Raw genomic sequence first — 24,988 nt, forward strand, 5'->3', positions numbered from 1 at the left:
ATGAACATTGGGGTGCATGTGTCTCCTTGAATTATGGTTTTCTCTGGGTATATGCCCAGTAGTGGGATTGCTGGATCATATAGTAATTCTATTTTTAGTGTTTTAAGGAACCTCTATACTGTTCTCCATTGAGGCTGTATCAATTTACATTCCCACCAACAGTGCAAGAGGGTTCCCTTTTCTCCATACCCTCTCTAAGCAGTATGCTGATTTTTAACTGCACAGGGGCTCAGTGCCCCTAACCCCCAAGTTGCTCAAGGGTCAGTTGTATATAGAACAATTGAACAACACTATCACCACTTGACCTAATGGACATTTATAGAACAGTCCATCCAACAATAGCACACACAGTCTTTTCAAATGCTCACACGTTTACTAAGTTAGACATTCTGGACCATAGAACAACGCTTAATAAATTTAAATATGTGCAAGTTATACAAAGTATGTTATCTGATCACAATTGAACTTAAATAATGGTAAGACAGGAACATGAAATACCTGGGAGGCCCCCAAATATTTAAAAACTATACCATTCACTTCTCAGTAACCTGTTTCAAAGAAGAAATCAAAGGGAAATTATTTTGAATTGGATGATAGTGAAAAATACTTGAGGGAAATTCATGACATTAAAGGATTATATTAGAAGTATGAAACAATGATTTCAGTTTGTATTATAAGGAACTAGGAAAAGAAGAACACACAACCTGGAGTAAGCAAAAGACGGAAATAATCATCAATTCCTATCAATTTCACCCACCAAGTTTCCCTCAGATCTGTCTACTTTATTCTGACTTTGCTGCTTACTACCTTATTTATAACATTGGTTTTAGATAGACAGTAGACCGTCGTGGATAAGAGTGTAGACTAGGGGGTGACTGACCATCCTGGTTTGCCCAGGAGTGGGGCATGGGGGGCATGGACAGGGAGGAGGAATGGCTGGTTTTCAACACTTAGAACTGGTAAAGTCCTAGGCAAACCAGGCTGAATGGTCTACCCTTGTGTAGGTTCTAGAGCCAGACCCTGAACTTCAGTCCCTTCCTTGAGCTTTGGATAAGTGACTTCTCCTCGTGTGCCTTGTTTTCCTCATCTGGAAATGGGTATTACAGTAGTACCCATCTTAAAAACTTAATGTGAGAATCAAGTGAGTTGATGTGAATGTGAAGTACTTAAATGCAATAAAGCACTGAATTAAAGTTAGCAGTGATGGCCTTGGTAACGGTAGTTCAGGATGGAGATTGTTTTTTCTTTTTTTCCCTTAAATTCTGAGCAGTGGCCTCCTATCACACTCTTTCCTTCTAGACTTACTCTGTTTCAGGCTTTCCTTCAACTGTAGCCAGTTTATCGTTCTAAACACAGATATAAACATATCAGTTCCATGCTTAAAGTACTTCACTGGCTCCTTAGTACCCTTAGGTCAGAGTTCACATTTCAAAATAAAGTTTGTAAGACCCAGCATTTACTCTTTCAGTAATTTTCTTCGGTATGTTGTTCACTGGTCTTTCTCTTCCCCCAGCCTGTGCATGTCCTATTGCCTTAACTAGATTTTTTTTTCCTGTGTCTGTTGCCTTACTCTAGAACTTTCTCCTGACTAAGCTCCTCTCCTAACTTTGCTGACCTCTCCCCCTACCCTATCCTGATCAAGAATAGGTTAGGTGGGGGCTCCCTTGGTGGCGCAGTGGTTAAGAATCTGCCTGCCAATGTAGGGGACACGGGTTCGAGCCCTGGTCCGGGAGGATCCCACATGCTGTGGAGCAACTAAGCCCGTGTACCACAACTACTGAGCTTGTGCTCTAGAGCCCATGAGCCACAACCACTGAGCCCACATGCCACAACTACTGAAGCCTGCACGCCTAGAGCCCGTGCTCCACAAGAGAAGCCACTGCAATGAGAAGCCCGCGCACCGCAACGAAGAGTAGCCCCCACTTGCTGCAACTAGAGAAAACTCGCACAGCGACAAAGACCCAACACAGCCACAAATAAATAAATTAATAAAATTAATAAAATAAAAAAAAAGTAGTTAAGGTTATGGTCTCTCTCAAGTGGCACTGATTATAGGATATTACTATAGTATATTATGATAGTATATTTTATATGTACTATATATATATAAATATATATATATATACTGTATATGTGTATATGTACTATATACGTAGGTAAATATATAACACTGGTTTTACGTCAACCTTCTTTGTTCTCATAGTAGAGGAACTATATACATAAGGTACAATAAAGGAAAATTTCCTAAATTTATAACATTCCTTCTGCCAGGATAGCCCTGCCTTGCCTTTATTGTAAAATTTATTGAAAATTTATTACTATTCCTGGAGAATTTTAATTGATCCTTCAAAACTTAGCTCATCTTGAGCACCTAATATTTGAATGTTTCTCTGACATTTTCTTCCTTTCTTATCTACTTCCCTTGAGTTGATCATTTCTTATCCACTCTGTTAGTAATTTTACTGCTTTTTTTGGTAGCACTGAGCAGCCTACATTGAAGTTATTTGTTTTCCAGTCTAGGCTACAACAGTGTGAAGTCTTTACTTAGGACCTCCTATGGGTACAGCACTATGCTAGGTTCTGGGGTTATACTCATGAGCAAGACTGACATAGTCCCCATTCTTTTGATGCTTAACCTCTAAAGAGAGAAATAAGAATTAACGACATTAAGTGAGTAAGTTTAACATTACAAACTTGATAATGCTGTGAAAGAGAAATACTTGATGTTGTGAAAGCATATTATAGGGTCTCGGTTTTGAGAAAGTGACTCTCAAGCTTACCATTGAAGACCAAGGAGGAGTTAATTACATAAAGAGAGAAGGGAAGCCCAGACCAGGCAGAGGAGACTGCAAACCAAAAGGCCCTTGTGTAATTGTATCTAGTAAAAGTCATGGAAAAAGCTAGTATGTCTGGGGGAACATTGTGAAAAGTTTGATTTGCTGCAGTAGGAGCTCTGGAGGGAGTGGCTGGAGGCACGTAGATTAGTGTGGTTCCTGGGTGAACGAGACGACGGCAGTTTGGAGTAGGGTGATGTTACAGACCAGGGTGGGTTTGAAGACTTTTATAAAGAAGCATTGACAGGACTTAGTGATACATTGGATCTTGGTTGCTATCAGGATTGAAAGATTAAGAAGAGAGTTGTAGAAAGGATAATCTGTACATTTCTGGTGTTCGTAATTAGATGGATTCTGTCCTCTTCACCGTTGTATCTTTCAGTACCTCATTCAGCATATGGATGCTCATGTAAATATTTGTTGGAAATGAATGAGTATTGTTTCAGTTATGAAAAAGTTGCATTCAACTTCAGTATAAATTATCTGAGTAGGAAATGTGTTGGGGTTAAACCTAATAATTTATTCTTTACATTGAAATTTGAACATACATCAAATGGAATCTAGACTGTAGTTTATCTTTGAAAAGTCTTTTAAAATAAAACTTGTGTATGACAAACTAGATGAAGTGCAGTCATTTTGTGAGAGACATGATGATAAAATCTTCTAAATTCTAGAGAACTCTTGATATCTTTTCTATTGCTGAAGTGATCCCCAGTTTCTATTTCCTTTCCAATACATTTTTAGCTTTGTGATAAAGAATTCAAGCTTTTATTATTGATAAAAATTTCAGGAAAAGAATAGTGAAATCTTGTTTCAGGTTCCTACTGCCCTTCTTAAGAATGCTGAATCAATAATACACACACACACACACACACTTTATTGTGGAAAATGTTGTTATTGGAAATGTGAACTATTTAAGACCAGTATTCTCGTTAAAGTAAGGAATTGAAACTTGTACAATAGTTTTATTCTAAAACATTAATTTTTTTCTTAAAACAATATTTATAACCTGTAATTCTAGTGTTTGGATAATAAACCTTAATATCATAGCCAATAACATTCAAAATGCTCATATGGATGTGTTTTACAGGTGTGTCCTGCTCCCTCTTTTGGGAATGAAGCCTCCCCAGCAAAGCCTCTATCTGCTTGTGGATTCTGTGGATGAAGGGTGTAATGTTACCGAAGGTGAACAGACGTCTACCAGCTTATCTGGGACTGTGGCAGAGCTTTTAGCTGGTCACCACGAGTTCTTTCCACCATGGCTATTACTTCTCTGTTCTGCCCGGAAACAGAGCAAAGCTGTTACTAAAATGTTTACCGGTAAGCGTAATTCCTGCCATCTTCAAATGTTTTTCATTTATGAACTAAATAATACATGTGTTTCTTTCTTAAAGGAGAGTACTCAGTTGAAAATCTGGTCATTGCTTCTGCTATTCTGTCAGCTGTTCTATCTGTTCTATCAGCTGTTTTCAACTGTACTTTTTAAAAGTTGTATTAAAAACAAGCCATAGAATATTTCAAGATCATTTAATAGTACCTTTTTTTTTCAAGATTCTTTATCTAACATCTTTAGTAAAGGTTACAAGTATTTCATGCCGTATTAGCTGCTTTATATCTGTAGGGCTGTATTTTTTATGCTGAGGTGTCCTCATCAGCTTATGATATTTCTTCTAAATAGACTGAGTAGTGAATATGCCTATTTAAAAATCAGTGGCAGTTTCTCTAAGATGTTTTTCCTGGTTTAAGAGGAAAGACAGAGTCAACAGCCATTTAGGATACCTCTTGAAGTAGATCCTTTTTTTAACCCTTTTCTGATGTGTGAGAAAACAGTCTATACAATGTATAGAAGTACCTGATCAGGTTTTTTTCTTCCTTTACTTTTCTTGTTTCCTGACTCTACTTTTTTACTCCCACAATAAAGTTGTGATTACTCCTATTAGATTATGTAAAGCCCTTTTTTTCTTTGTGCTATGGGAAGTAAAAGGAGCATAAAACAAGGACCACTCACAGAATTTATAGTGTAATTGGAGAGATAATTAAGTTATTGGTTAATTAGCCATATCACTTGTAAATAGTTCTATACATTTTACAGAATGGTGAAACCCTACTAATTTGTTAAAATGGTTTCCTTAACCAGATTTATTCCCTCTTTTAGATTCCCTTGCCACTAGTAACAGCACTTTTGATTTGATTTCCATTATACTATTCTGTTCTGTTGTTATTGAAAATCTAGTTGATAAAAGTTGGGGGATTAACAGGATAACAGCTAATACTTAATGTAGCTCTTAGTATGTCAGGTCCAGATAAAGTTAAAGCCCCTTTTGGTCTATGTCATCCCATTTCTTTCCCTTCTTCATTTGAGACAACCAGTATTATTAGTTTATTTTCTGTCCTTTCAACTCATATTTGTATTCTGTATATTTTTAGAGTTCACATAAATGAAACACTGCATACACCATCCTAGCTATTCCCATTTACTGGCTATGTGACCTTATGCAGCTTACCAATATGACCTGTGGCTCAGTGCCCTTATCTATAAAATGAGGATTACACATTCCTATTACTTTCCCCACAGAGTTTTTGTGAGTCTAAATGACAAATTACATGTGAAGCACTTAGAACAATGCCTAGTACATAATAAGTGCTTCGTAAGTGTATTGCTGCTATTATCATCACTATATCCTTTTGTTTTATAGCATTGTTTTTGAGCCCTATTCCTATTACTACTTATAAACCCAGTTCATTGGTTTTAACTGCTGTATATTATTCCTTCCCATGAATAAATCTCCAGTTTTTCCATTATCCTATTCATGGACATTTAATTATTTCAGTTTTTCATTATTACAAAAAATGCTTCATGAACGTACTCGAACACATCGCGTGCACGTGTGCTAAAGGTTTACATTACAAACCTAGACAGAATTACTAGAGAATAGAGTGTGTACATTTTGAGCTTTAGTTAATTTTGCCAAATTGCTATCTGGTGTGCTTGAAATAATTTATGCTCCTGCCAGCAACACATGAGATTTCCCCTTTTCTATATATTTTCATCAGTTCACATTTGTTATTTTCAGATCTGCATTTTCGGCTTTAGGGGCTTGCGCTTGGTGTTCCCTCTGACTGGAATGACCTTCTCCTGAACTTCTTACTATCTTAACATTTCGATCTCTTCTCAAATACCAGTCTCCTGCAGGCTTCTCCATGCTTTTCTATCCGATTTCTATTTTTGCCACCTCAACTACTTAGTCACACATTTTTCTTCCTATGTCTTATTACTGTTTAAAATTGTTTACATTTTACATTTGTTTTCTTACTTGGGTGTCTCCTCCACTAAGATACAGCCTCCATAAGACCAGGAAATTTGCTTGTCTTGTCCACCACTGTATCTCCTCAACATCTAGATCAGAGCTTGGAACAAAGCAAATAAATGAATTTGTGTTTCTTTGAACTATGTCTTGGTGGAACAAGCAGTGAACCAAGAAGGAATAAGGAGGAACCGAATATGGTCTTGTTCCCTTACCATACTCCTCCTTCTAAAATGTTGTTGATTATTAAAAATGCTGAGCTGGGGCTTTCCTGGTGGCGCAGTGGTTGAGAGTCCGCCTGCCGATTCAGGGGACAAGGGTTCGTGCCCCTGTCTGGGAAGATCCCACATGCCGCGGAGTGGCTGGGCCCATGAGCCATGGCCGCTGAGCCTGCGCATTTGGAGCCTGTGCTCCGCAATGGGAGAGGCCACAGCAGTGAGAGGCCCGCGTACCGCAAAAAAAAAAAAAAAAAAAAAAAAAATGCTGAGCTGTAATAAGCATCAGATCATATCTCTGTTGATGATAGGTTTGGAATTTGGGAGTAAACATTGAAGATTACTAAAAGTTATGAAGACATATTTTCAAGTTGCTTTCCAGAAAGATATATGTCACATATTTCTACCTGAGAGTGTTGGTTTCTTGGGACTTCCACCAGTATTGAATTATATATTTTCATATTTGCAGATTTAGTGTGTGAAAAATAGTATCTCATTTTTATTTATACTTCTTATTTACTATTGAATTCTTCCCCCTTATGCTTAATTTATCAATTTGTCTCTTTTTTTTCCTTTGTATTATTACTTTCTCACCTTTACCTAGGTTTCCTCCAGGAAGTTAGTGATATTCTTATTGATTATAATAAGAGGGCTTTTATTTCATATTTTTTTATTCTCTGCAACTATTTTCTTCAGCTTTTTAAAACTGTAGTAATTCTTTTGAAGTCCCTATATTCACTCTAATGTATTGTCCTTTACTATTGTATATTCTTATTTTTACATTTAGTGATTTTTATCCTTATAGTATATATTCTACCAAATGGTGTGAAATAAGACTCTTATCTGGATACTTTATCAAATCACAGATCTTCTCAGCACTGTTTATTAACTCCCTGTGCCACTAGTTGTCAGTGCTTCTTTTATCTTAAGTGTAGGCATATGTGCATATATGTGTGTGTGTGTGTTATTGATGTATTTCTGAACCATCTGTCTGCTCTTCTAAACTGTCTGTTGGCATTTTTATGCAACTGTCACATTGGTTTACTATTTTAAATTTTCTTGTATGGTTACTTCCTAGTCATCCTTGCTATCAATATTATTCTAAAATATGTGTTTTTACTTTTATTCCACTAGATTGACTTGAACAGCTTTTTAAAAATTATAACTACTAATGATGTAAACAAAAAATTATTACATTTAGTTAAAATTTAGGAAAAGTTTGACATTTAAAATATGCTTTTCTTCTGTCCATGAACATAGCAATTTTTTCACTCATTAAAAAATTGTTTCAGCGTTCCTTATGTCCTACGTGTTTCTGCTTTCTACTGATATTTTAATGAAATATATGGATTTTGAATTGAGATGTATGCATTCCAAATTAGAATTGGCAGGTGCAACTTATCTCACAGGCTTGACATAAGAAGAAGTGTTATGTATGATAAGTACTGGAAGTGCTGCTTTAAAAATAATTGACTCTCAATAAATGTTGATCTCTTATATTTCTTTTAGAACCAAACCAAGAACCAAACCTGTTACTGTGGAGGGTTAGCCTAGATTCTGTCTTAATTACCTCAAGTTTCAATCATGATATCTTAGTTACGTAGGTTTAAATTACAGATATTTATTCATAATAGGCAATATGATCTTTCATGCCAATCATTATCTACAAGATCACTTTGGAAACTTTAAAGGTGGTAGTTATTATTTTTTAAAATCCTTTTTATTAGCAACATGCCAGGTGTTTTCCAGCTTAAATTGTTTTAATGAATTTATAAAGTCAAAAGCAAATGAACACACAAAAAAGGTTTGGAGGCAAGTTATCTTATATCACTGATAAATCTAGAATGTTATACACTTCTAGGCATGTTTTGAATTCTTCAGATCAGGAGTGTCTTTTTTTGTAATTAAAATTTATCATTTGAAATTAATTCTGTTGAGACTAATCAGTTATATGTTTAATCAATCAATTGAATGTATGTAAATATATATAATTACAGATTCTATTTTATATAGATTTAGAGGTATGCAAATTTGTTATTTCTTCATGTGTCGTTCTTGGTAGGTTGTGTTTTTCAATAAATCTGTCCATTTCATCTAAGTAATTCAAGATTAGTGTCACAAAACTGAATTTATCAACTTTCTCTCCAAACCTGTTATTTGTCCTTTAGTGGTCTCTTTTTCCATGCTTTTGGCCACACCACAAATGAATGTCAACTTTGACTCCTGTTCTCTTTCCTTCTCCACACTTACTAAGCTCTATGCAATCTAGCTCTTATTAGTAATTTCCAGATCCAACTTTTATTTTTATCTGTTGCTGCTACTGCTTTGGTTATTGAGGTTTTCAGTGATTCTTTTTTGTTTTCTGAATTTTATTTTATTATTATGTTTTTATACAGCAGGTTCTTATTAGTTATCTGGGTTTTGTTTGTTTGTTTGTTTGTTTGTTTGCGATACGTGGGCCTCTCACTGTTGTGGCCTCTCCCGTTGCGGAGCACAGGCTCCGGACGTGCAGGCTCAGTGGCCATGGTTCATGGGCCTAGCCGCTCCACGGCATGTGGGATCTTCCTGGACCAGGGCACGAACCCGTGTTCCCTGCATCGGCAGGTGGACTCTCAACCACTGCGCCAGGGAAGCCCTACTTATCTGTTTTATACATATTAGTGTATATATGTTAAGTACTGGAAGTGTATTATTATTAGTGTATATATGTCAGTCCCAATCTCCAAATTCATCCTACCACCACCACCACTTTTTAAAAAAAATATTTATTTATTTATATTTATTTATTTATTTATTTATTTTTTGTCTGCATTGGGTCTTCGTTGCTGTGTGTGGGCTTTCTCTAGTTGTGGTGAGTGGGGGCTACTCTTCGTTGCAGTGCACGGGCTTCTCATTGCAGTGGCTTCTCTTGTTGTGGAGCACGGGCTCTAGGTGCGCGGGCTTCAGTAGTTGTGGCACATGGGCTCTAGAGCGCAGGCTCAGTAGTTGTGGTGCATGAGCTTAGTTGCTCCACGACATGTGGGATCTTCCCGGACCAGGGCTCGAACCCGTGTCCCCTGCATTGGCAGGCGGATTCTTAGCCACTGCATCACTAGTGAAGTCCTAGTGATTCTTATGTAGACTTCGTCTTTAGTGATGTTAGAATAGTCTTTCAGAATGCGGATCTGCCTTGGTCCTCACTGACTTCTCACCACAAAGTGAAAGTCTCATTTCCTCACATAGTACCTGGCATATAGTAGGTGATATATACATTTGTTTTATTCAATTGAGTAAGAGTACTTTACTCAGTATTAATTGACCATCACTAATCTTTGCTGAATTTCTAGATTTATTCCTCTTAAGAGAGTTCATTCACTTAGCAGTTTTTTTCTTCTGGAAGATGAATTACACAGTTGTCTAATATGTCCATGTCTATAAAACAGGACATCATCTCCCTTCGGAAAATGATATGGTTTCCTTTAAAGTACTTAAAGTGAGTTTTGAATAGCTGTAACTAGTATGGTTTTAGGTTGGTTTGAAGTTTATTAAGTTGCTTTATTTTCACAGTGCTGAAATTTAGTTAGCATAATTTGACCAAGTTGCATCTTCAGATTCAAGCTGTTTATTGACAATCTAAGATTTAATTATTTTAATTTGGTAACATGTAAAATAATGTAATTTAAAGGCAGTGACAGGTGATATTCTAACTGTATGCAAATATTCAATTACATAATTAAGACTAGTGTACCTTCAGTTATGTGGATAGAAATATGTAAATTTTGCACATGGAAAAGATCAGCTTATAAAAACAAACAAACCTTATTTATGTCTCCTGCAACTTTTTTTCCTAATCCTTTGGGGGATCAGAAAATCTTCCCGATGTTCTTGGCTATGTATGTAAGATGTCTAATGCTCATTTAGTATCTCTTATCATGGAAGTTGAGAGGAGCACTGAGCCACTAAACGAATAAGAAATAGTTCCAGGGCCTCCCTGGTGGCGCAGTGGTTGAGAGTCCGCCTGCCGATGCAGGGGATATGGGTTCGTGCCCCGGTCTGGGAGGATCCCATATGCCGCGGAGCGGCTGGGCCCGTGAGCCATGGCCGCTGGGCCTGTGCATCCGGAGCCTGTGCTCCGCAACGGGAGAGGCCACAACAGTGAGAGGCCCGCATACCGCAAAAAAAAAAAAAAAAAAAAAAAAAAGAAATAGTTCCATTTGTGGATAGAAAAATGAAATCGTTTATCTACCATCAGTGTGTTTTTCCAGAAGGAAAAGAAAACTGACTCATATACTTCTAGGTATCTATTGACTGGTTTATTAGTATCAGTTGACTTATTATTGATTTATTTGCTTCTCAGTTTGTCACATGTTGAAGACATTCTCTTTGAATATGTGGCAACTTTGATAATCATTTTCAATTGACATCTACTTTTTTGTCCTTAGGTTTTCGAAAAATAAGTTTAGATGACCTTCGGAAGGCATATATCGTTAAGGATGTTCAGCAGTACATTCTTCATCGCTTAGATCAAGAAGAAGCTTTGCGACAACACCTCACAAAAGAAACTGCAGAGATGTTAAATCAACTGCACATTAAGAGCAGCGGATGTTTTCTTTATCTAGAACGAGTTCTCGATGGAGTTGTAGAAAATTTTATTATGTTAAGAGAGATTCGTGACATCCCAGGAACTCTAAATGGTCTGTATCTCTGGCTGTGTCAGAGACTTTTTGTAAGAAAACAGTTTGCAAAGGTTCAGCCTATTTTGAATGTGATTCTTGCCGCCTGCCGACCTCTGACCATAACGGAATTATATCATGCAGTATGGACCAAAAGTATGTCATTAAGCTTGGAAGACTTTCAGCGCAAGTTAGATGTCCTCTCCAAACTTCTTGTTGATGGACTAGGAGACACTAAAATACTGTTTCACTATAGTTTTGCAGAGTGGCTTCTGGACGTGAAACACTGCACTCAGAAGTATTTATGTAATGCAGCAGAAGGACACCGAATGTTGGCTATGAGTTATACCTGTCAAGCCAAGAATTTAACACCATTGGAAGCACAAGAATTTGCATTGCACTTAATTAATTCAAACTTACAGTTAGAGACAGCTGAGTTAGCTCTGTGGATGATATGGAACGGTACACCTGTCAGAGACTCCCTGTCTACACTAATACCCAAGGAGCAAGAAGTGCTACAGCTGTTGGTGAAAGCTGGTGCTCATGTCAACAGTGAAGATGATCGCACATCATGCATAGTCCGACAAGCCTTAGAAAGAGAGGATTCCATTCGGACATTATTAGATAATGGAGCATCAGTAAATCAGTGTGATTCAAATGGGAGAACATTACTGGCTAATGCTGCTTACAGTGGCAACCTTGATGTAGTGAATTTACTCGTCTCTAGGGGAGCAGATTTAGAGATAGAAGATGCTCATGGGCACACACCACTTACCCTAGCTGCTAGACAAGGACATACCAAGGTGGTTAATTGTTTGATTGGTTGTGGAGCAAATATTAATCATACTGATCAGGATGGCTGGACAGCATTAAGATCCGCTGCTTGGGGTGGTCATACTGAGGTCGTTTCTGCACTACTATATGCTGGCGTCAAAGTGGATTGTGCAGATGCTGATAGCCGAACAGCTTTGAGAGCAGCAGCCTGGGGAGGACATGAGGATATTGTACTTAACTTGCTACAACATGGTGCTGAAGTCAACAAAGCTGATAATGAAGGTCGAACTGCTTTGATAGCAGCAGCCTACATGGGACATAGAGAGATTGTGGAACACCTACTGGACCATGGAGCAGAAGTGAATCACGAGGATGTCGATGGCAGGACTGCACTCTCTGTGGCTGCACTTTGTGTTCCTGCAAGTAAAGGACATGCATCGGTTGTTAGCCTTTTAATCGATCGAGGTGCTGAAGTGGATCATTGTGATAAAGATGGTATGACTCCACTGCTGGTGGCTGCCTATGAAGGACACGTCGATGTGGTTGACTTGCTTCTAGAAGGGGGAGCAGATGTCGACCACACAGATAACAATGGTCGTACACCCCTGTTAGCAGCAGCTTCTATGGGTCATGCTTCAGTTGTAAACACTCTTCTGTTTTGGGGTGCAGCTGTGGACAGCATTGATAGTGAAGGGAGGACAGTCCTCAGCATAGCTTCAGCCCAAGGAAATGTTGAAGTTGTACGTACTCTACTGGATAGGGGGTTAGATGAAAATCACAGGGATGATGCTGGATGGACACCTTTGCACATGGCAGCTTTTGAAGGTCACAGATTAATATGTGAAGCACTTATTGAACAAGGTGCTAGAACAAATGAAATCGATAATGATGGGCGGATACCTTTCATATTAGCTTCGCAAGAGGGTCATTATGATTGTGTTCAAGTATTATTGGAAAACAAATCCAACATTGATCACAGAGGTTATGATGGAAGAAATGCACTGCGGGTTGCTGCATTAGAAGGACACAGGGACATTGTTGAATTACTTTTTAGCCACGGAGCTGATGTGAACTACAAAGATGCTGATGGTAGGCCTACACTTTATATTTTGGCCTTAGAAAACCAACTTACAATGGCTGAATATTTTTTAGAAAATGGTGCAAATGTAGAAGCAAGTGATGCTGAAGGAAGGACAGCACTTCATGTTTCCTGCTGGCAAGGCCATTTGGAAATGGTGCAGGTTCTGATCACCTACCATGCTGACGTCAACGCTGCAGACAATGAAAAGCGCTCTGCTCTGCAGTCTGCAGCCTGGCAAGGCCATGTAAAAGTGGTCCAGCTTCTGATTGAGCATGGCGCCATGGTGGACCATACCTGTAATCAAGGTGCAACTGCACTCTGCATTGCAGCCCAGGAAGGGCACATTGATGTTGTGCAGGTTTTATTAGAGCACGGTGCTGATCCAAACCATGCTGATCAATTTGGACGCACTGCTATGCGTGTTGCAGCCAAAAATGGACATTCTCAAATAATTAAATTATTAGAAAAATATGGTGCATCCAGTTTGAATGGCTGTTCTCCATCCCCTGTCCACACAATGGAGCAAAAGCCTCTACAGTCAGTGTCTTCAAAAATGCAGTCATTAACAATTAAATCAAATAGCTCTGGCAGTACTGGTGGAGGGGACATGCAGCCTTCGCTGCGCGGGTTACCGAATGGGCCAGCTCACGCATTCAGTTCTCCTTCCGAATCGCCAGACTCGACAGTTGATCGGCAGAAGTCGTCATTGTCAAATAATTCCCTGAAAAGCTCAAAAAATTCATCTTTGAGAACTACTTCATCTACAGCAACGGCTCAAACAGTGCCAATTGACAGCTTTCACAGCTTGTCATTTACAGAACAAATTCAGCAGCATTCGTTGCCACGCAGTAGAAGTCGACAGTCAATTGTTTCCCCGTCTTCCACAACACAGTCCTTGGGACAGAGCCATCATTCACCGAGCAGTGAGTTTGAGTGGAGTCAAGTAAAGCCCAGTTTGAAGTCAACTAAAACAAATAAAGGGGGGAAATCAGAAAATGCCAACAAATCTGGGTCAGCTGGGAAAAAAGCTAAACAAAATAATTCTTCACAGCCAAAGGTTCTAGAATATGAAATGACTCAGTTTGATAAAAGAGGACCTACAGCCAAATCTGGGACTAGTGCACCATCTAAACAGATGCCAGCAGAATCGCAGTGCAAAATTATACCTTCAGCTCAGCAAGAAATCGGTCGATCGCAACAGCAGTTTCTTATTCACCAACAAAGTGGGGAACAGAAGAAGAGAAACGGAATAATGACAAATCCAAATTATCATCTTCAGAGCAACCAGGTTTTTCTTGGTAGGGTTTCAGTCCCACGAACAGTACAGGATAGAGGGCATCAGGAAGTGCTGGAAGGATATCCTTCCTCGGAGACGGAATTAAGCCTTAAACAAGCCCTGAAGCTTCAGATTGAGGGTTCTGACCCAAGCTTCAACTATAAAAAGGAAACACCGTTATAAAAGGTAACATTTCATCAACATAAAGAATAAATGTCCAAAGTGTAGTTCCCTCTACTTAGAATACTCTTCCCTAATCCACACGGCCACCTCATCACTATTCCTGTCGTCTTTTCAGCAAGACCCTCTCTCGTCACTCTTTGGAATTTGAATTCTCCCACCTCCAGCACTCCCTTTCCCCCTTTCCTGCTTTACATTAGCCACAGTACTTACTATTTAACATGCTTTATATATTTTACTTATTATTATGTTTATTATTTGTTTCCTCTCTACTGAAATGTAAGCTTTGTGAGAGTAGGGATTTTTATCTCTTTTGTTCACCACTGTATTCCAGGTACTTGGAATACTTCTTGGACCTATAGTAGTTTCTCAGTAGAAATGTGTAAGTGAATGAATGAGTGGGTGAATTAATATGCTATTTATGGATCTCAGATTAAGAATTCCTTCCTATACAGTCATTTCCCCTCTTAAAAGTTCTCTGATGGTAACAGAGGCAGGGGCTATTTCAGTAATATTCCCTTTTGGGTTTGAATAAGGTAGTGTATATAGTGCTTAGTAGGTAGTTAGTGAATGTTAATTTCCTTCCTTTTTCCACCCTGGAAGAATTAAAAGATTTAATCATGAAAGGTAATTTTTATTATGACAGATCTCTTAAGAATCTTCCAAGTAAAATTTACACATATCAAGAATAGGTGTGGGGCTTCCCTGGTGGCGCAGTGGTTGAGAGTCTGCCTGCCGATGCAGGGGAAACGGGTTCGTGCCCCGGTCTGGGAGGATCCCACATGCCGTGGAGCGGCTGGGCCCGTGAGCCATGGCCGCTGGGCCTGTGCGTCCAGAGTCTGTGCTGCGCAACGGGAGAGGCCACAACAGTGAGAGGCCCACATACTGCAAAAAAAAAAAAAAAAAAAAAAAAAGGTGTGGAAAGATGATAAATGGATGTATTGGCAAGAGGGTATTTAGGACCCAGTATATTTAGACATAAGAATTAAATGTTTAAACCTCAAAGTTATATTTATTAAATAAAAACATTTTTTTTTCTCCTTTTCACTACAGTGGATGCTACAGTAATTACATAGGGGAAGTTGATGGGAAAACATGCATAATTTTATATTATGGATACTTTTTCTGAAGTACATTTCTCATATTTGGGATAAATTCAGATTTCACTAGGAATTTTTGCTAACTTATTCTACAATTATATTTATCCCACTTTGCTTAATCATTTTTCATCCTCTAACAAAATTGTACTCTTTTCTTTAACAAACTTGAAATCTTTCTTTTGCTTTTTTGTCTTTGGAGATAAATTTTTAGGGATGTTTTAGGTAAAACATTATTATAAATACATTTCCTATACCTCCTAATAATAAACACCCTTCACTGTGAATCTACAGACAAGTCAAATCTCATTCAACAATAATTTGTCTAAAAGTAGTTGATACATTCTCCAATGTGATTTATTTTAAAAATATTTAGTTCTGATGGTACAGCCCTCCAACTCATTCTATCTTTTGTAAAGGTTAATTATAGATATATATTATACAGTAAAACATATGAATTAAGGTAAACACTTTGTGGAATCTTTAAAAGTGATTTATACATTAATTAATGAATCTCTAAAAGGTCTGCTTTTGTGCTTTACATAGTAAATATATGTATATATTCTTTTGTAGGGTTTTAAAACTAGATGTAGTTACATAATAAGTATAATATAGAAATTAATTTTTTTTTTTAACTTTTGCATTAGTTTCCTATTCTGTGAAACAGAAGACATTGTGATTGGAGTGATTCTTCAGCTACTGGATGAAAACATAAAATGCCTGTTGATTTGCTGAAAAAAAAAATGAAGAATGTGATATCTGCAGTACAGTTACCTTAAATACTGTAATGTGCCTAAATAGTAAGGCTGCCTTCTCAGTGTAACCCTCTGTACTTAAAAAAATTTCATTTTGTGTGCTTTGTATTCACTACCCAAGAGTAAGCACTTTTTAAAAAAAATGCAGATACATACTGCAGTTCCCTGATAAAAGCTGAAAAAGATTTTGAGTAAAGTATTTTAAGTTAAGATTTGATAAATGTGCATGTGCCATGATCAAATATATATGAAAAGGCAGTGTTCTTTGTATTTATTTTTTTCTTTCTGTGGCAAACAAAACTTAAGCATACTGTTTCAGTTGTATTTGCCTTGTTGTAGTGTATGGCTTGTTTCCTGTATCCTTAAAAATGTCACTCAATAAAATAAATCATGCATCTATTTTATGTTCACTACACCTTCAGCACTGGTTAAAAATGTGTTTCTATTTAATGCCACATCGAGGTGAAAAAAGTTTCATGAAAGATTTTTAAAATGTCTAGTATTTTAGGGGTCTGCTCTAAGTAGTTTATATTTGGATTTCCCAGTAGAATCCTCCTAATCTTCGGCTAAAGGTGTCGAAAAAAAGAAAAAAGCAAAAGAAAAGAAAAAAGAAAGAAAAGAAAACTCACACACACACAGACTATAGGCAGAATAAAGTTCTGCTTCATTCACTGGGATGCAGTTTCACCTTCCACTCACTTGTCATTCCACCTCCAAGAAGACAGATGATCATTCCTGAGGCATGAAAATTCTCAGGGACAGAGCCAGGCCTCAGTGGCATGTGTGTAGAGGGAGATGCACCTGTCTATCTGAGGGTAGATTTTTGATCCCTGAACAATTCATTGACTACCCTTTCTCTCTTCCATCTGGTTAAATAAAATATCTACCACTGTAAATTGTGATGGTAGCTTCTCTCTCAGTTGTTTCTATTTTGTAAATCACTGCATGACCAAAATAGCCCCCACTCAAATTCAACTGGATCAATTTTAGAGATTAGTTGGATGAATATTCTTGATGAATATAATACCTGTTTTCCTTCACTGATGACACCACTAACCTGTCGGCCATAGCACAGGTGTATTTTTTTTTTTTTTTACTGCTATTTGATAAATGGTAGTGATGGATTTGCACTTTTCTGTCCACATACTCTTTCCCATTTTTCTCTTTGGACAATCGCTTCCAGAATGATGGATGCCAGGGTTAAGGGTGAAGTCTGTAACCAAGGAAAACAAAGTTGACTGCTAAAATGGGCATGTGACCCAGAGCTTTAGCCTCCTGGGTGGACTCTAAACCAGTTGAGCTAGCTTAGTGGGTTGTGTGCATGTCTGGAAAGATTAAAATTTATTGTTTAGAAACCAAGGTTGTAGGTTTGATCTTTGAAAAAGCCCTGGGATCTTACAAAACCCAGAAATTCTGTTCTTTCTATGTGCATAAGGAGGAATAAGGGAAGAGAATTTGGAGATTCAGCACAAAACCATTGCTACTGGAAAAAATCTTTAGAAAATGTCTTAGTAACTGAGATCAGTAATGTCATCTTCATATATGAAGGACATATACATTGTTCACAGAAATAGAAATGTATAGTTGGTTGTGATAAATGTTTCACTTGATCTTCCTATAGGCTTTTATTTTTGCTTCTGTTTTTTAAAGTCAGCAAAACTCATGTGTTTATGTCATCAGTAAGTCATAATCAAGAATAGGAGATAAGTTGATAAGTTCAGTTAATATTAAGGTGACATGGCAATATTGATAACTCGAATGTGAATGTTTCAAGTATTGAATTTTTGTCCCTATGGGACATTTATTAAATACGCTTAATAGGACTCTTGCAAAGTAGCCTTAAAAGTGTTAATGATTCTGTTAATAAATATGAACACATCCTATTATTATAACCAACTTTACTCATATCTCAAATACAGTACATTTACATAATTTTAGAAGATGAAGCTCCAATTTCTTATTAGGTGTATTTTTCTTTAGAAAGAGAACCCTGAAAGCTACCAGTTTTTCTAGTAAACCTAGAATTATTGGAATTGTATTTATTTAATTTTATTGTTTTTACAAAAATGCACCTTGTGGCCAAAGGGCAAAGTTATGACTCATTACATAAGGGATTTATGTTTTCTGAAGAGCTAAATGTTTTCATATCCATACTGTATACACTTGAAACAGTTGGTAGGAAGAGAACCTGTTGGAAAAATATGATTTTCAAAAGTAAATATTCCTCTGGATGTTTTTATATTAATTAAGCTTTGGAATAGAACAGCAATAGTTTTCAGTTAGAATATGGATGAAAAGGGGGCTGAAGATGCCCTACTTTGCTTATTTGTTTCTGTGGGGATTTATTTAATACCATGACCGACAATAGCTTCTGCTTCACTAAGAGTGAAAATAGTCCCACAAACATAAAACTCCTAAATAGCTATTTTTTAAATAAAAATGTTTAAATTTTGTAAATCACCTGATGCCACAACCAACCATGATGCCATGTGCTTATAACAGTTTTATACCATTCCATGTGTGCTTCCCTAACAGTCATGAGGTGATAATAAAGGAAGTGATAAAAAATACAGCAATGAAAAATAAAATCTCCATGTTTGTAGGAAAGGTTTTGGAAGGAAAATTGACCAGAACTCAGTATGTCCTGCAAGGTACAGCCAGTTATGTCATGTCCTTCACCCTCATCCCCATGCCTACTGGGATCCTCACCAATAATAGTTCACTGATTAAAAAAACAGGAGTAAGTACTTTTTCCAATGTTGTTTGCCTATGCAAATGTTTGTTTTACTTAAATGTCCTCCACTTACACTTCTCAGCAAATGTAGTTTCAGACAAATGCTTTTTCTTTTTTCATTTTTCCCTTGGTTTGGGGTATGTAAATAGCCTAAAATGTACATTGAATTTCACATTGTAAAAGTTTTATTTTATTCCTTGTATTATATTAAGCAAAAATCCCTATGTATATGAAAGTGCATAATAAATATATTTGCTTTACAGAGGATATCTTGTTTTAATTTTATCCTTGAACCAATAGAACATCCTTGAACCTGCTTGCAGTAAAAACAACTGCTAGTTGTTTTAAGTTAACTTCTTTTAAGTACATACTGAGCAAATGAATTTTGGAAACATTTCACAAAGAAATGATATATAAAACCTTTCAAAGGAAGGTAGAAAAACAAAAAGATCTAGCCTTAGTATCTTCCTAAAGTTTCTATAAGGACTTAATATTCTCCCCCCACCCCCAAAAACATACTGTATCTCACCATGTCAGGTTTCCTGCCTCTGAAATTGCAGTAATCCAATAAATTGTGTGCATGTGTGTGTGTGCTCCTTGATCCTCAGAATATCATGGGCATCTTAAATTTGATATTTTGGGGTTTTAGTGCAAACAGTGGTCATTCATTTTCTAAATAATTTTCTATGTATTCTTCACTCAGTAAACTTAAGTCACTTCTTCAAGACCTTCTGCTTCTTCCACCAGAACACAGTATTGTGTGTATGTATGTCTGTACTCCACAGAGGTTTCTAAAAGGGCCAACAAGGCATGTTCTGTTAGGTAATTTTACAATAATTACAGGGTTCTATAGTCTTTACCTCACATTCTTTATAAAATTGTTGGAATAATAAAAGTCATAAAAATTTTTAATTTTTTTTAAACGTGGGTGATGTACATAGAGGAATTTTAAAACAGACTGGTTGAGTAAATAAACACATGGAATTTTCTAGCTGGTGGTCCAAGGAAATACACTGGGAACTTGGCAATGAGTAATGTTTTAACTCCTTTGCCCTAACAGTTGGAAGGAATCCAACTAATAGTAGTGAGATACATATCAAAGGCATAGATTCCCAAATTTCTGGGAAAATTTTATTCATCATGCAAATATATGCACTAATCTCATCTTTAAGATAGGGTCTCTGCTTGCTTGTCTTGCTAATATAGTAAAATTAGAATTATCCAATATTAAAATGGAGTCATTTGAAATTTACTGCATATTTAGATTTCTACTCAAATACACACTGTCGTTACCACACTGGCAAAATTTAACTACATTCTAATGACCATATTCTTAGAAGAATATATTTTTAATGTTTAGAAAAAGCCCCTGTGTACATCTAGCTTTCTACTTATTCTTGTTCTAAATTGATACAAAGGTATGTCCCAAAAGAACTGATGCTGCAATTTTAATGAGTGTCTGTTACTCCTACTTTGTTTGTAAACTTAGGTTGACATATACACAGGAAGAAACACAAATCCTAAGTTCCTGTCCTATATATTTTTATAAAGTGAACAGACCTGTTTAACCATCGCCCTGATCAAGAAGTAGGCCATAATCATACTCTCAGAAACCTCCCTTGCCACTTCCTAGACATTACTCCCAACAAAGAAAACCACTATTCTGCCTTTCTTCACGATAGATTAGTATTGACTATTTATTTAAGCTTCATAGAAATGGAATCAAACAATACGTCCTTTTTGTGCATTTTCTTTCCCTAATGTTATGTTTCTAAAATTTATCCACACTATGTAACAGTGGTATACCCCTTTTCATTGCTATAGTATTGTTTGTCTTTTATAACTGTTGTATAATATTGCATTGTGTGAATTTACCATACTTTCAAAAATCCATTTTACTACTAATGAGTATTTGGATTGTTTTGGTTTTGGGCTCTCGGAAATTCTGCAGGCAGTTACATTTTTGTGCATATTTTTGGTGTCCATATGTATACATTTCTCTTTCATGTTGAGTGAAATTACTGCAACTTATGGTATGTGTATGATTAGCTTTAATAATGTCAAACAATTTTCCCAAGTGATTGTATCAATTTCTACACACATCAGCCATATACAATAGTCTCTTATTGCTCTACATCCTTGTCAATACTTGGTATTGTTTAATTTTCTTCCTTTTTTTCTCTTTTTTTTTTTGTCATTCTGTTTGATTGTATTCTAGTATTACATTTGAGGTTTGAATTTGCATTTCCCAGATGACTAAAGAAATTGGACATTTTACATATGATTTTTGTCTATTTGTATATGCTGACTTGTGAAGAAATTTGCCCTTTTTCCCCCTTGGGTTTCTTGGTTCTTAGAAATTATTTTATGTTTTGGATATAAATCCTTGTTATAATATATACAATGCAGATATCTTCTCTGATTCTGTGTTTTGCCCTTTCACTCTCATAATGGCATGTTTTAATAGAGGTTCTTATTTAATATTTTTTAGAAGTTAATGCTTTTTTGTGTCCTATTGTATAAATATTTGCCTGGCCCAAGGTCATGATGATAGTCTCCTATGTTTTCTTCTAATAGGTTTTTGTTTTACCTTGATGAATTATCAAATTAATCCAGTATTATCTATTTCTGATTGTATTTTAGTATCATTTTGTCATAAATCATGTATTCTTATATGGGTGGATCTTTTTTGTCCATCCTTGAGCCAATATCAGACACATTTAATTACTGTGGCTTTAGAAGTTTTAATATCTAGTAGTGTGAATCCTCCCACTCTTTTCTTCAAGATTGCCATGGCTCTTCTTAGCATTGTTTTGCGTTTCTATAGAACTTTTAAAATCAGTTTCTCAGTTGTCATTTCAAAAAGAAACTTGCCAAGAGATTTTGACTGAGGTTGCATTGAATCTGCAGATCAATTTGGAGCTGGGTGAATTGATCCATTTATACATTTAGTCTTCCAATCAATGAACTTGTGTATCTTTCATTATTTTCAGTAATGTCTCTTAGTTTTCTGTGTAGAGGTATGTGCATATATTAGATGTATTCCTAGATAATTTGTTGCTCATTGATGCTGTTGTAAATGGTATTTTTATTTCATTTTCTATTTGTTATATATAGAAATCGTTTCAGTATATTGATCATGTATTCATAAGTCTTGCTGAATTTTTTAATGTGAGGTATAACTTACATACAATAAAATTCATCCTTTTTAAGGATAGTTTGATGAGTTTTGACAAATGTATACAATATCAACACCACCACAATTGAGATATAGAATATTTCCATCACTTCATAAAGTTCCTTTGTACATGTCCTATGGAAATCAATTCTCTCTTCTCACCCCCAGCCTCTGACAACCACTGGTCTGATTTCTTAATAGTTTTGCCTTTTCAGAAATATCTTATTTGCATTTAGATATTTGTGTCAACATATGATTTCATTTGTCTTGGGTAAATATCTAGGAATGGGATTGCTGAGTTGCAAGGTACGTATACCTTCACATTTATAAGAAATTAATGAAACCCTTTACAAGGTGGCTCTACCATTTTGCATTCTCGCCAACAGTGGATGAGATTTCCAGTGTCTCCACATTTTCACCCACACTTGGAATTGTCAGTCTTTTTAATTGAAGTTGTCATTGAGATGACTGTAGCCTCACATGCGGTTGTAAGAAATAATAGATACCCTATGTACCCTTTCTCTAATTTCCTCACATGGTAGCATCTGGGGAAACTACAGAACAATATCACAGGCAAGATATTATCATTGATAAGATCCACCAATCTTATTCCAGTTTCCGTTTTACATGTTCTCGTGTGTGAGTGCATGCATGCACACATGCGCACATTTAGTTCCATTCAGTTTTATCATTTGTGTATGTTCCTATATCCAACACAACAGTCAAAATACAAAACAGTTCTGTGCCTACAAGGATCCCTTGTGTTGCTTGCATAACTACACTCACCTGCTTCCTATCCAGCCCCTCCATTCTTAATTCCTGGCAAGCACTAATCCAGTCTCCATTTTCATAATTTTATTATTTCAAAATTGTTAAATAAATAGAATCATAGCATATGTAATGTTTTTGGCTTGGCTTTTCTCAGCAGAATTCCCTTGAGGTTTATATAAGTTGCATGTGTCAGTAGTTGTTTTTCTTTTTACTGCTGAATATTTCATGTTGTGTACATGCCACAGTTTATTTGACGATTCACCCATTGATGGGCATGTGGACTGTTTCCAGTTTTGAGCTGTTATGAATAAAGCTGCTATCAATATCTGTGTATAGATTTTTTTGTGAATATAAGGTTTCATTTCTCTAGAATAAATGCCCAGACTTCAATTGCTGAGTCACATGGTAATTGCATGTTTAATTTTATAAGAAACAGCCACACTTTTGTTCAAGAGTAACTATATCATTTTACATTTTCATCATCAATGTGCGAGTGCTCCAATTTCCTCACATCCTTGCCAGAATTTGTTGTCACTGTTTTTTATTTCAGCCATTCTGATAAATATATAGTAGTAGCTCATGTTTCAATTTGAATTTCTCCAATGACTAATGATGTGGAACATCTCTTCATGTGTCTATTTGCCATCTATATATTCTGTTCAGTGAAATGTTTGTGTTGTTTGCCTATTTTCCAATTGGATTTTTTGGGGGTTTTTAATGTAGAGTTTTTAGAGTTTTTTATTTGTTCTAGATACTAATCCTTTGTCAGATACATAGTTTGCAATATATTTTCTCATAGTCAGTAGCTTGTCTTCATTTTTTTCATATACTCTTTTACAGAGCAAAAGTTTAAAATTTTGGTGCACTCCAATTTATCAATTTTTTTTTGTTATGGATTGTGCTTTTTCTGTCAAATCTAAGAACTCTTTTCTTAGCCCTAGACCCCAAAGACTTTTGTCCTTTTTTTCTAAATGTTTTACAGTTTTTACATTTTACATTTAGGTTTAGGTTGAGGTTTTTTTTTTTTTTTTTTTGGCTATGAAAGTCCAATTACTTCAGCAACTTTTGTTGAAAAGTTTATTCTTCCTTCACTGATTTGCTTTGGCACCTTTGTCAAAAATCAGTTCAGCATCTTTGTGTGGGTCTATTTCTGGGTTCTCTATTCTGTTCTTTTAATAGAATTGTGTCAATTTGATTGAATTCAATTTGATTGAATTTGATTGTGTGTCTCTTACTCTGACAATACTGCTCTATCTTGATTGCAGTAGATATATAGTAAGCCTTAATATAAAGTATCATGATTCCTCCCATATTACTTTTTTCAGATTTTCTAGGGCCTGTGCCTCTCAGTGGAAATTTTAGCTAGTCTAGAGCTAAGTAAATTTATTTAGATCTTTGATTTCTTTCATCAGCTTTTGTAATTTTTCATTTACAGATCCTGTAAATGTTTTGTTAAGTATATATCTAAATAATTCATGTTCTTTGAAGCAATTATAGATTGAGCATTTAATTTCAGTTTACCCATGTTCTTTGTTAGTGTACTAATTTTTATGGGTAATCTTGCAGAATTCACTCATTTTTATTTAAGTGAATTTAACAAGCTCAGTACACAAACACAAAAATATTATTTATACTAGCAACAAACAATTGGAAAAAGAAGTTTTAAAAATACTATTTACAAAAGCATCAGAAAAACATTGAAATACTTAGGGATAAATTTAACAAAATATGTGCAATAAATATACACTGAAAACTACAAAACATTGCTGAGAGAAATAGAGTGATATATCGTCTTCATGAATCAGAGAACTCAATATACATAAGAAGTGCATTCTCCCCCAATTATCAAGAGATTCAGTGAAATAACAATCAAGGTCCCAGCAGGGTATTTGTGTGGATATTAACAAAATGATTTGAAAATTTACATGGAAATGCAAAGGACTTAGGGTAGTCAAAATATTGTTGAAAAAGAAAAAAATTGGATTTACTGTAAAAGTAATCAAGATAGTATGGTATTGGCATAATGATAGAGAGATCAATGGAACAGAAATGAGTTCATGAACAGATCTACACATATTTGTTCCATTGACTTTCAACAAAATGCCAAAGTAATTCAATAGTGAAAGGATAGTATTT

At 36.0% G+C, this 24,988-nt stretch overlaps 1 protein-coding gene across 5 annotated transcripts in view; it reads left to right on the forward strand.

Annotated features, from left to right (window-relative positions):
• Positions 1–19,165, forward strand: part of ANKRD50 (ankyrin repeat domain containing 50) — a 44,607-nt gene extending 25,442 nt beyond the window's left edge. For all 5 annotated transcript variants that reach the window (XM_082645736.1, XM_082645735.1, XM_082645738.1 and 2 more), the window contains 3 exons: positions 3,925–4,154; positions 10,776–14,323; positions 16,062–19,165. In XM_082645736.1, coding sequence (XP_082501862.1) covers positions 3,925–4,154; positions 10,776–14,320 — 3,775 coding nt within the window. In that variant the 3' untranslated portion in view covers positions 14,321–14,323; positions 16,062–19,165. The remainder of the gene's footprint in view (positions 1–3,924; positions 4,155–10,775; positions 14,324–16,061) is intronic.
• Positions 19,166–24,988: the final 5,823 nt, after the last annotated feature.

This window comes from Mesoplodon mirus (assembly GCF_964341445.2).
Source record: "Mesoplodon mirus genome assembly, chromosome: 2".
Classification (NCBI taxonomy): Eukaryota; Metazoa; Chordata; class Mammalia; order Artiodactyla; family Ziphiidae; genus Mesoplodon; species Mesoplodon mirus.